The 13582-nt window shown below is 38.7% G+C and overlaps 1 protein-coding gene across 1 annotated transcript in view; it reads left to right on the top strand.

The window, feature by feature from the left end:
- LOC122920049 (solute carrier family 22 member 6-B-like) overlaps window positions 1-13582 on the top strand; it is a 161231-nt gene that overhangs the window by 61500 nt on the left and 86149 nt on the right. Inside the window, exon 2 of the mRNA XM_044269260.1 lies at window positions 3288-3391. Coding sequence (XP_044125195.1) covers window positions 3288-3391 — 104 coding nt within the window. The remainder of the gene's footprint in view (window positions 1-3287; window positions 3392-13582) is intronic.

Here is a 13582-nt window from a genome sequence, read left to right as displayed (position 1 = left end):
AGATCTTAAAATTGCTGTTGGGAAAAGTCGCCCTTCCAATAAGAGAAACCTGGAGAAGTTTGCTAAGAAAGAGTGGTCCAAAATTTTGGGTGAGAGGTGTCAGAAGCTAATTGACACTGAGAGCATGCTACCCAGTACTCCTTGAGGAACCAGATGATTACACTGGCAAAGTGTGTATGAGGTTAGGGTTTTGTAGAGTACTATAATCAAGTTAGGGATTGAGTTCTTTTTTTTATTTTTTTTTATTGAAACATTAGTTGAGTTCTAGTACTGGTTGGGGATGCTCTTTTCAGGGTGAGTGCTCCATTTTTAGGGCACAGCACATAGCGGTTTGTTACCCAAACTTTACAAGCCCAGAAGCGTTTCCCGTTCTATAACCTCTATATGCACTAAGAGAATTGATGCATAGAGGTTTTTATGTCTTTATAATACATGGTTTGACCACTAATAGGATACACTCGGTAAATGCATGTGTTTGGGATGTCTAATCAACCCATTAGACCCTTCAAATTATTTAGCTTTAGTGATATTGTATCTTATTAATGGTTCTGTAAAATATAGTGTTTGAGGTCTACCAGTCAACCAGAGAATAAAAAGACACTGGAAGTGATGAGGGTGACTGAAAGTAACTGAGTGTGATTCCTGAGGAAAAATGGCAACATGATATAGAACTTCAACTACCCAGATATAGAACTTCAACTACCCAGATATAGACTGGGAAACTGAAACTTGTATATCTCATAAGGGAAACAGGTTCTTGGCAATAACCAAAGACAATTACCTCTCCCAACTGGTTCAGGACCCGACTAGAGGGACGGCCATACTGGACTTAGTATTAACCAATAGGCCCGACAGAACAACAGACGTGCAGGTTGGGGGACACCTGGGAAATAGTGACCATAAAGTAATAACCTTCCAATTATTATTCAAAAGAGCGTTTCTACAGGGAGGAACAAAAATACCAAACTTCAAAAAAGCTAAATTTAGCCAACTAAGAGAGGCCATAGGCCAAACTAACTGGGACAAAGTCCTCAAAAATAAAAATACAGCCACAAAATGGGATATCTTTAAAAACATCCTAAAATCTCATTGTGAGAGGTACATACCGTATGGTAATAAAAGGTTAAGGAACAAAAAGAAACCAATGTGGATAAATAGAACTATAAAGAAAGCAATAAATGACAAAAAGAAAGCATATAATTCACTGAAACAGGAGGGGAGCACGGAAGCACTGAAAAACTATAAGGAAAAAAATAGAACATGTAAAAAACAAATAAAAGCGGCCAAACTAGAGACCGAGAGATTAATTGCCAAAGAGAGTAAAACTAACCCTAAAATGTTCTTCAATTATATAAATGTTAAAAAGTATAAATCTGAAGGTGTCGGCCCTTTAAAGAGTAATGAGGAGGAAGTCGCAGAGAGAGATGAGGAGAAAGCAAAGCTGTTAAATATTTTTTTCTCCAGTGTATTCACTGAGGAAAATAAATAGATGACATGCAGAATGCAAAAATAAATTCCCCATTAAAAGTGTCCTGTCTGACCCAGGAAGAAGTACATCAGCGTCTTAAAAAGATAAAAATAGACAAATCGCCAGGACGGAATGACATACACCCCCGTATCCTAAAGGAATTAAGTAATGTCATAGCCAGACCCTTATTTCTGATATTTGCAGACTCTATACTGACAGGGAATGTCCCACAGGATTGGCGCATGGCATATGTGGTGCCAATATTCAAAAAGGGGCCAAAAACAGAGCCTGTAAACTATAGGCCGGTAAGTTTAACATCTGTTGTGGGTAAACTGTTTGAAGGTTTTCTGAGAGATGCTATATTAGAGCATCTCAATGGAAATAAGCAAATAACGCCATATCAGCATGGCTTCGTGAGGGATCGGTCATGTCAGACTAATTTAATCAGTTTCTATGAGGAGGTAAGTTCTAGACTTGACAGCGGCGAATCAATGGATGTCGTATATCTGGACTTCTCCAAAGCATTTGACACTGTACCACATAAAAGGTTAGTATATAAAATGAGAATGCTCGGACTGGGAGAAAACATCTGTATGTGGGTAAGTAACTGGCTCAGTGATAGAAAACAGAGGGTGGTTATTAACGGTACACACTCAGATTGGGTCACTGTCACTAGTGGGGTACCTCAGGGGTCAGTATTGGGCCCTATTCTCCAATATATTTATTAATGATCTTGTAGAAGGCTTGCATAGTAAAGTATCAATTTTCGCAGATGACACTAAACTGTGTAAAGTAATTTACACTGATGAGGACAGTATACTGCTACAGAGGGATCTGGATAGATTGGAGGCTTGGGCAGATAAGTGGCAGATGAGGTTTAACACTGATAAATGTAAAATTATGCACATGGGAAGGAAAAATGCAAGTCACCCGTACATACTAAATGGTAAAACACTTGGTAACACTGACATGGAAAAGGATCTAGGAATTTTAATAAACAGCAAACTAAGCTGCAAAAACCAGTGTCAGGCAGCTGCTGCCAAGGCCAACAAGATAATGGGTTGCATCAGAAGGGGCATAGATTCCCGTGATAAGAACATAGTCCTACCACTTTACAAATCGCTAGTCAGACCACACATGGAGGACTGTGTACAGTTCTGGGCTCCTGTAAACAAGGCAGACATAGCAGAGCTGGAGAAGGTCCAGAGGAGGGCATCTAAAGTAATAACTGGAATGGGGCAACTACAGTACCCTGAAAGATTATCAAAATTAGGGTTATTCACTTTAGAAAAAAGACAACTGAGAGGAGATCTAATTACTATGTATAAATATATCAGGGGTCAGTACAGAGATCTATCCCATCAGCTATTTATCCCCAGGACTGTGACGAGGGGACATCCTCTGCGTCTGGAGGAAAGAAGGTTTGTACACAAACATATAAAAGGATTCTTTACGGTAAGAGCAGTGAGACTATGGGACTCTCTGCCTGAGGAGGTGGTGATGGTGAGTACAATAAAGGAATTCAAGAGGGGCCTGGATGTATTTCTGGAGCTTAATAATATTACAGGCTATAGCTACTAGAGAGGGGTCGTTGATCCAGGGAGTTATTCTGATTGCCTGATTGGAGTCGGGAAGGAATTTTTTATTCCCCTAAGTGGAGAAAATTGGCTTCTACCTCACAGGGTTTTTTTTTTTTGCCTTCCTCTGGATCAACTTGCAGGATAACAGGCCGAACTGGATGGACAAATGTCTTTTTTCGGCCTTATGTACTATGTTACTATGTTATGTTATCTTATTTACATTCTTCTATTTTTTACAGTGGGATTTGGTCTGTAATCAGAAGAAAATGAGGCAGCTCGCTCAATCCATTTACATGGCAGGAGTGTTGGTTGGAGCCATAATATTTGGTGGGCTATCAGACAAGTAAGATTTACTGCGCTGAAAATAAATCTTTTGATTATCAATGTATTTTCAAATGGAGATTACTTTCTGTAAGGCTGCTTTCGTATCTATTTCTTTTCTTCGGCACCATTATAGGAGCAAAAGAATGAAAATAACGGAGGTGCCGGATCTGGCACATAATTGACAGAAATGGAGCCTAACAGATCCCATTGAGTATCTGTTAGATTTCTGTTTGAGAGAACATCTTTTAGTAGAAAAAAGTTCTGCATGCTGGAAGTCACAGTGCAGTTCACAGCTGTGTTGGCATGTAGGCTGGCTGGCTGTTCTCCTGCGTACTGGCTGCGGGATGTTACCCATGTATACTAGTTACTTGGGTATGTAATGATGTGCAGTTTACTGTTGCACTCTGTTGCTGTGTAGACTGACTGCCTGTGCACTTGCATACTAGTGGCGGTTGTGATTCCTGTGTATGCTTGTTGCTTGTGTGTTGCGTACTGGCTGTGGTTTACCTTCCAGTGTATGCTGGTGGTTGCTTGTGTGGTGCGTGCTGGCTACTGTCTTCTGTAGTGTGAATCTATCTAGAGTTAATGTTTCCCTGTGTTTGTATCAGGTGGTCAGGTCCTTAATTGAACTGGCTATTTAAACCTGTGTAATGTATGCCCTGGGGGCTCAGTCTGTCTCCAGGAATGCTGTGTGCAGGGTGCATGCTCCTGACCAGTGTGTTTGTGACTCTCCCCTGACTTGTTTGGTCAGCCTGGTTATTCTTCAATGTCTTCATGTCCTAATGTCCCTGTCTGGGAATGCCATGTTTCCTATTCTGCATGGGTTTAAGGCTATGTGCGACCTTTCTATATTTCTATGTCTTTCTTTTTCCAGATCTGTCTCTGTGTGCCATGCATTGGTTCCACATGGGTTCTAGGCAATGTATACAGTTGCACGAAAAAGTATGTAAACCCTTTGCAATGATATGGATTTCTGCACAAATTGGTCATAAAATATGATCTGATTTTCATCTAAGTCACAACAATAGACAATCACAGTCTGCTTAAACTAATAACACACAAATAATTAAATGTTACCATGTTTTTATTGAACACACCATGTAAACATTCACAGTGCAGGTGGAAAAAGTATGTGAACCCTTGGATTTAATAACTGGTTGAACCTCCTTTGGCAGCAATAACTTCAACCAAACGTTTCCTGTAGTTGCAGATCAGACGTGCACAACGGTCAGGAGTAATTCTTGACCATTCCTCTTTACAGAACGGTTTCAATTCAGCAATATTCTAGGGATGTCTGGTGTGAATCGCTTTCTTGAGGTCATGACACAGCATCTCAATCGGGTTGAAGTTAGGACTCTGACTGGGCCACTCCAGAAGGCATATTTTCTTCTGTTTAAGCCATTCTGTTGTTGATTTGCTTCTATGCTTTGGGTCATTGTCCTGTTGCAACATCCATCTTCTGTTGAGCTTCAGCTGGTGGACATAAGGTCTTAAGTTTTCCTGCAAAATGTATTGATAAACTATGGAATTAATTTTTCATTCGATGATAGCAATCCGTCCAGGCCCTGATGTAGCAAAGCAGCCCCAAACCATGATTCCCCCGCCACCATACTTCACAGTTGGGATGCGGTTTTGATGTTGGTGTGCTGTGCCTCCTTTTCTCCACACATAGCGTTGTGTGTTTCTACCAAACAATTCAACTTTGGTTTCATCTGTCCACAGAATATTTTGCCAGTACTGCTGTGGAGCATCCAGGTGCTCTTGTGCAAACTGTAAACGTGCAGCAATGTTTTTTTTGGGACAGCAGTGGCTTTCTCTGTGGTATCCTCCCATGAAATCCATTCTTGTTTAGTGTTTTACGTATCGTAGATTCGCTAACAGGGATGTTAGCATATGCCAGAGACTTTTGTAAGTCTTTAGCTGACACTCTAGGATTCTTCTTCACCTCATTGAGCAGTCTGCGCTGTGCTCTTGCAGTCATCTTTACAGGACGGCCACTCCTAGGGAGAGTAGCAGCAGTGCTGAACTTTCTCCATTTATAGACAATTTGTCTTACCGTGGACTGATGAACAGCAAGGCTTTTGGAGATACCTTTATAACCCTTTTATGCAAGTCAACAATTCTTAATTGTAGGTCTTCTGAGAGTTCTTGTGTACATCAGGCAATACTTCTTGTGAAAAGCAAACCCAGAACTGGTGTGTGTTTTTTATAGGGCAGGGCAGCTGTAACCAACACCTCCAATCTCATCTCATTGATTGGACTCCAGTTGGCTGACACCTTACTTCAATTAGCTTTTGGAGATGTCATTAGTCTAGGGGTTCACATACTTTTTCCACCTGTACTGTGAATGTTTACATGGTGTGTTCAATAAAAACATGGTAACATTTAATTTTTTGTGTGTTATTAGTTTAAGCAGGCTGTGATTGTCTATTGTTGTGACTTAGATGAAGATCAGATCACATTTCATGACTAATTTGTGCAGAAATCCATATAATTCCAAAGGGTTCACATACTTTTTCTTGCAACTGTAATTATTGTATGATTATGTCCTTATCTGTCTATATTCCTTGTATCCTGATGTGCATAGGTTCCTGGCTATGTGGCTCTGTCCATGATCCTGTATCCTGGTTGTGTGTCGGAACAGCGTTCTATATAGTTTGCCCAGATTGCTGGTGCCTTGCACCAGAGTCTGTTTCCTTGCAGGTCAGCTGGCAAGTGTACCGGGACCATCCCGGGAAGTATCAGTCCGGTCGCCCCCCTGCGGCTAAGACCAGATCCTTATATAGGGGTTAAAGGTGAGAACCAGAGGGCACTGGAATAAAGCCCTTAGGGTTTGGCCCAAAGTCAAACCGGTCACTTGGCACAGAGGTTACTTCTGCCATCGATCCACCTCATCCGTACAGCTTGCTCTGTTATTGAATCAGCTGTTGATCTTAATTGCAGTTCCTTCCTGGTCTGGTTTATTTTAGCGTACCTGAGTTTTCAAAAAAAATTGCATAATGGCTGAGCTTCTGTCTACAGTCATAACTATGAAGAAAGACAAGTTTTTGGGCTTTTTTTCAGCCATTTTATTCCCTGTTTCAGCTGCACAGCAAGATTCATTCCACTCAGAAGCAGGGGGCATATCCTATCTGTGAAATCTGCCAGCACTGTACTGCTGTGACATCCTTTCCCTTACTTCCCACTATGTTTGTTTTAAGCTCCAGCACTCACAGGAGGAGGCAATTACACTTACAGACACTCAGGAGGCTCCTATAATGTTCAAAAACTGTGCAGAAACAGTTCTTTTATTATCTCAGGATCTCAGCTAGCTCTGGCATGCCCCCATTTCCTCTCTGCTGTCTTCTGTGTCCCAGTTACTAGGGATGGATCTTGCCTGGCAACAGGCAGTTTGCTGCAAATTAGGTGGAAGTAAGACCCCTGGTGGCCATGACTTTGCAGCTTTTTTTTTTAGGTGGATGCAGGCATATATTTTAAATTATAGGAATGTTATAGTGGGCACTCAATATCTGTTGCTATATATCAGGTCCAATTTGTAGTGAATTATTTATTATATCACAATATATCATACATAATATGAGGTAGGACAGTATAAATTATAAAATATAAAATACAAAATATAAAAATATAAAAATAAAATAACTCAGTCTGATATATTGCGGTTTGTTAATAGTATCAGATGTATACCTTAAAACACATCTAAAAAGTTCTGTTTATATCCTTATAAACATTGCACCTTTGTTCAAAGTGCTACAGAGTCTCAATCGTGTAATTGTGCTATTGGGGAAACAATTCACAGTCCTATGCAGTATGTCCGTGAGTATGGATTTCAATGTTACTCACTATTTGGGGTCCAACTTGCACGTGTCAGCCCGTGGTGGCGTCCCACCACAGGTCAGTACACTCACCCGGTTTCTTTATGATACTATGAAGTGTCTTCCGATATTTAGTATCCGCAGTATCGTTACGGAACTTGAAGATCTGCTCACCGCTGGCTTCTATGCGCCCCACGTGTAGCTGGCGTTCTATGTTTTACCTGCACTCCACGCAGTCAGGGCGTCAGAGGAATCCTCACTTGGTATTCAGTTCGAGGCTCCTATGGTGAGTCAGCGATGATGTAAATTACCGACTATGCTGTTATGTCCGTAACTGTGCGTGCTGATCAGCTGATGTCTCCGGTATAGTGAGGTGTCTTGTTCAGTATAAGGGTCCCATCCGCTATACGCGTTTCAAGGTCTCTGACCTCTTCCTCAGTAGCTGGTTATGGGATCCATCTTTGCTTCCTTATATACCCTAAACGGGTTACACCTCTTTTCCTTGATTGAGACTCCTTTAAAAAAAATCTGGTTTGGAATGAGTTAATTGTTCCTCATGCTATTAGATTAGGATATTCCACATTTCTCTCAAATTTATCAACTCCTTATTCCTTTTGTTTCAACATTAAATATACTTAATTTATATATACTGTATCTTTCTATAACAAATATTATTCTATAATCTAAAAATAAACATTTTAATACATATAAACATTTTATTTTTATCCAATTATTAAAAAACTATATGTGTTCTATACAATTATTATATTCTTTAGTCTCCTCTGTATAATATACAAAAAAAAAATTTAAAATAATTTTTAAAAAATAATTAAAATGATTTAAACTAATTAAAATAACAACTATTTTGAATTTATCCGTGCTTTATGTTCAAAGTGATGTATAGGGGGTGGGGGCTCCTAGCCAAGGAGAGATCGGGGTGCTGGTATTACAGCTAAAACACCGATATCTCGTCCGCCAGGGGCACCCACCCCTTGATCTACAGAAAACCAAATATTTCGAAATCTGCGTTCAGACCCTCAGGTAATAAGGTGTTAAAATCATATATGCGTCTTGCCTCCTGTCTTGACATGTTGGAGATATGATCACCCCCCCCTCCAATGAATATCTATTTTTTCAAATGCCACAAACTTTAATACGGAGGGATCCTGATTGTGATGATATTTAAAGTGCTTGGACAATGAATGCTTCTCATATCCTGTTCTGATCTTAGTCATATGTTCTGCAATCCTGACTTTTAGTAACCTTTTAGTCCGCCCTATATATTGCTTTTTGCAGGGGCAATCATATACAGGACATTTGACGTATTGCATGATAGAAATGTATCAATTTCATACGAAAATGAATTGGATGTGGAAGAAATTGAACTTGTCTTTTTCATAAATTTTGTATTTTTACAATTACTACAAGTATTACATCTGTAAAATCCCTTCAGGTTAAAATAATTTTTATGAGTATCTTCTTTTTTGTTTTTTATAGTCGGTGCTACTTTAAGGGCTAGATTAGGTGCTTTTGTATATACCATTTGGGGACCATTAGTTAAGTATGGTCCTATTAGTTTGTCATTTGTAATATGGTGCCAGTGCTTTTTAATGATGGCCTCAATCTTCCTATATTGTGCACTATAGGGTAAGACAATTCTAATTGGATCCCCTATTTTGGGGTCAATTTCTATTCTGGTCCCTATCTTCTCTTCAAAGAATATTTTTCTGTCCATACTTTTCACTTCCACTAGGGCTTTCTCGACCTGTTCTAAAGGGTATTTTTTCGTCAAGAACTGTTCCTTCATGTGTATAGCTTCTTTCATATAATCCTCTTCCCTTGTACAGTAGATGGCAGCTAGTATAGAGAATATAGCTATTTTTTGCTATCTCTTTTTGGTATGTTTGACAGATTAATTTTTCATCTTCCACCATAATAGTTAGATCCAAGAACTCTATTTGTTTTTTATTAACTTTAGAACTGAATTTTATATTATTTTCATTCTGATTTATATGGTCCAAAAATTATACTAAATGTTCCTCTGTTCCCCTCCAGATGAAGATCATATCGTCAATGAACCTTCGCCAGAGCACCAGGTCCGTCCCCAGTACGGGTGCTATATATTGTTCCTCCCATTGTGCCATAAACAAATTGGCATAACTGGGGGCGAACCTGGTGCCCATGGCGGTGCCCATCATCTGGAGAAAGAAATCGGAGTCATATACAAAATAATTATGACTCAGAATGTGTTGTACCCCTTTCACTATGTATTCTACTTGGTCCGGCAGATATTTCCCATATGATGTTAGTTGTTGTGTCAAAGCTTCTAATCCCTGATCATGCTTTATTATGGTATATAGGGAATTAACATCAAGGGTTCCAAGAATCCAATTTGGTTCATATTCAAGATTCTCAATGATCTGAACTATCTGTGTAGTGTCCCTGATATAAGCAAATGTCTTCCTTACCACCGGCTGTAATAGTCTATCTAAGTACTGGGATAGGTTTGATGTATATGATCCTATCCCGGAGATGATGGGTCTCCCTGGAGGGTTCAGTGGATCTTTGTGAACCTTTGGTATGATGTAGAAAACAGGTGTACGTTTAGGCGTGCCCATAATAAATTTGGATTCCTGTGTATTTAAGAATCCTTTCGCTAGGCCTTGTTCTACATACATCCCCAAAGATTCCACAAATCCTATCATAGGGTCTTTCTGTAACTTTAAATATGTTTCCTTATCTTCTAATTGTCTTCTGCATTCTGTGTCATATTTACATGTATCTAAGATCACAATTGCCCCCCCTTTGTCCGCTGGGCGTATGGTTATATTGTCATTTTGTTGCAATTGTTTGATTGCATGGATTTCATGGGGTTTCAAATTATTAAATTTCCTTGGATCCTTTTTAATTTTTCTTATGTCCGCCTCTACATTCTTCTTGAATGGGATGATATCCTGTCCCATTTCATGTCTTGGGTATGTTTTACTTTTTACTTTGAGATTCGTATGTACGTATTTCCCTTGTATTGTCCCTATTGTATTTATAGGGTTCTTCAAAAAAAATTTTTTTAGGCATAATTTACGTACAAATTTTTCTATCCCTATATAAGTGTCAAATTTACTCAATGGTGCCGTCGGTGCAAATTTTAAACCTTTGTTTAACAGTGCATGTTGTGCCGTGGTTAAAGTGACTGAGCTTAAATTTATTATGGAGTTATCCTCCTCAACTAGTGTCTCCTGTGATTTATCCTTTCCCTTCCTTCTCTTCCCTCTTCGTGTCTTTTGATTCCTAAATTTTGATTGTGTTGGTGTTTGTAATAATTCTCTACATGGTTCTCTCTGCTGTTGTAGGGTGCATGTTGATTCCTCGTTTGATGTCCTCTCTGAGGATATTGGTTCTGATTGTTCTTCTGTGTTTCCTCCCTGTGTCTCAAATTGTAATTGTGCCCTGTGATTGGTGTTATGTGGTGGTGATCCCGTGGTGATTGTCGGGCTGATCTTGTGCGAATCCTGTGATGTGGGGGTGTGCGATCTAAAAAAAGAGGATTATTCAGTGTCTCATATCTATTAGTGATAGGGATATTATATTGTATTGTTCTATCTTCATTTATATATCTCTCTCTCTGGTTTGGTGTTATAATAATGTTTGGACAATCTTCTATTGTATTATGTCTATCAATTTGCCTATCACTTCTTACCAGGTTCTGTATTTTTCTACTTTTTTTGGAGATAATTTCTTGTTCTACTATGCCTAACTGTTTGCATATTCTGTCATGCCAGTTCTTGAATATTTCATTCTTTGGGAATTTGTCTACGATTTCTTTTAGTTCTTCTATTTTACCAGATATTTCCTCTAATATTGTTGTTCTCCTTTTAATAATAAGTTGCACAAGTAATATAGATTGTGACTTAAGCAAATCTTCCCATTCCTTATCAAAACTAATACTGCAGAGATCCTGAGCCGGCACTTTAGAGAGTCTTAATCCCTTAGGTATAATGCCCTTCTCCAAATGGCGGTTCAGGGCTTTGATTTCCCATCTTTGTTTTAATTGTTTAATGAGTGAAAATTCAAGTTCTCTAAAGGTCTCGGTTATGGATCTATCTGCAGTATTTTCTCTTATGTTTGATTCATCAAATGAATAGTTATCCATCCTCAGTTTTTGACCCTCAATATAGCTCCAGATATCCATAGTTTTCAGAAGGGGGGCTCAACTATCAGGTGATAGTGTTAGATAAATGGTATAGATTTATAGTGGCTCACCCCTCTAATAGCTAGGGTAGGTGCTCTAACTAAGGAGTGGTTCACCCTAACCACAATATAAAATTTAAAAGATATAGGAATGTTATAGTGGGCACTCAATATCTGTTGCTATATATCAGGTCCAATTTGTAGTGAATTATTTATTATATCACAATATATCATACATAATATGAGGTAGGACAGTATAAATTATAAAATATAAAATACAAAATATAAAAATATAAAAATAAAATAACTCAGTCTGATATAGAGTATTGCGGTTTGTTAATAGTATCAGATGTATACCTTAAAACACATCTAAAAAGTTCTGTTTATATCCTTATAAACATTGCACCTTTGTTCAAAGTGCTACAGAGTCTCAATCGTGTAATTGTGCTATTGGGGAAACAATTCACAGTCCTATGCAGTATGTCCGTGAGTATGGATTTCAATGTTACTCACTATTTGGGGTCCAACTTGCACGTGTCAGCCCGTGGTGGCGTCCCACCACAGGTCAGTACACTCACCCGGTTTCTTTATGATACTATGAAGTGTCTTCCGATATTTAGTATCCGCAGTATCGTTACGGAACTTGAAGATCTGCTCACCGCTGGCTTCTATGCGCCCCACGTGTAGCTGGCGTTCTATGTTTTACCTGCACTCCACGCAGTCAGGGCGTCAGAGGAATCCTCACTTGGTATTCAGTTCGAGGCTCCTATGGTGAGTCAGCGATGATGTAAATTACCGACTATGCGGTTATGTCCGTAACTGTGCGTGCTGATCAGCTGATGTCTCCGGTATAGTGAGGTGTCTTGTTCAGTATAAGGGTCCCATCCGCTATACGCGTTTCAAGGTCTCTGACCTCTTCCTCAGTAGCTGGTTATGGGATCCATCTTTGCTTCCTTATATACCCTAAACGGGTTACACCTCTTTTCCTTGATTGAGACTCCTTTAAAAAAATCTGGTTTGGAATGAGTTAATTGTTCCTCATGCTATTAGATTAGGATATTCCACATTTCTCTCAAATTTATCAACTCCTTATTCCTTTTGTTTCAACATTAAATATACTTAATTTATATATACTGTATCTTTCTATAACAAATATTATTCTATAATCTAAAAATAAACATTTTAATACATATAAACATTTTTATTTTTATCCAATTATTAAAAAACTATATGTGTTCTATACAATTATTATATTCTTTAGTCTCCTCTGTATAATATACTAAAAAATAAATAAAAATAATTTTAAAAAAATAATTACAATTATTTAAACTAATTAAAATTACAACTATTTTGAATTCATCCGTGCTTTATGTTCAAAGCATGAGGAACAATTAACTCATTCCAAACCAGATTTTTTTTTAAAGGAGTCTCAATCAAGGAAAAGAGGTGTAACCCGTTTAGGGTATATAAGGAAGCAAAGATGGATCCCATAACCAGCTACTGAGGAAGAGGTCAGAGACCTTGAAACGCGTATAGCGGATGGGACCCTTATACTGAACAAGACACCTCACTATACCGGAGACATCAGCTGATCAGCACGCACAGTTACGGACATAACCGCATAGTCGGTAATTTACATCATCGCTGACTCACCATAGGAGCCTCGAACTGAATACCAAGTGAGGATTCCTCTGACGCCCTGACTGCGTGGAGTGCAGGTAAAACATAGAACGCCAGCTACACATGGGGCGCATAGAAGCCAGCGGTGAGCAGATCTTCAAGTTCCGTAACGATACTGCGGATACTAAATATCGGAAGACACTTCATAGTATCATAAAGAAACCGGGTGAGTGTACTGACCTGTGGTGGGACGCCACCACGGGCTGACACGTGCAAGTTGGACCCCAAATAGTGAGTAACATTGAAATCCATACTCACGGACATACTGCATAGGACTGTGAATTGTTTCCCCAATAGCACAATTACACGATTGAGACTCTGTAGCACTTTGAACAAAGGTGCAATGTTTATAAGGATATAAACAGAACTTTTTAGATGTGTTTTAAGGTATACATCTGATACTATTAACAAACCGCAATACTCTATATCAGACTGAGTTATTTTATTTTTATATTTTTATATTTTGTATTTTATATTTTATAATTTATACTGTCCTACCTCATATTATGTATGATATATTGTGATAT

This window comes from Bufo gargarizans, chromosome 10, assembly GCF_014858855.1.
Source record: "Bufo gargarizans isolate SCDJY-AF-19 chromosome 10, ASM1485885v1, whole genome shotgun sequence".
NCBI lineage: Eukaryota > Metazoa > Chordata > Amphibia > Anura > Bufonidae > Bufo > Bufo gargarizans.
Note: the sequence above shows the minus strand (reverse complement) of the source record. Positions and strands in the feature narration are given on the sequence as shown.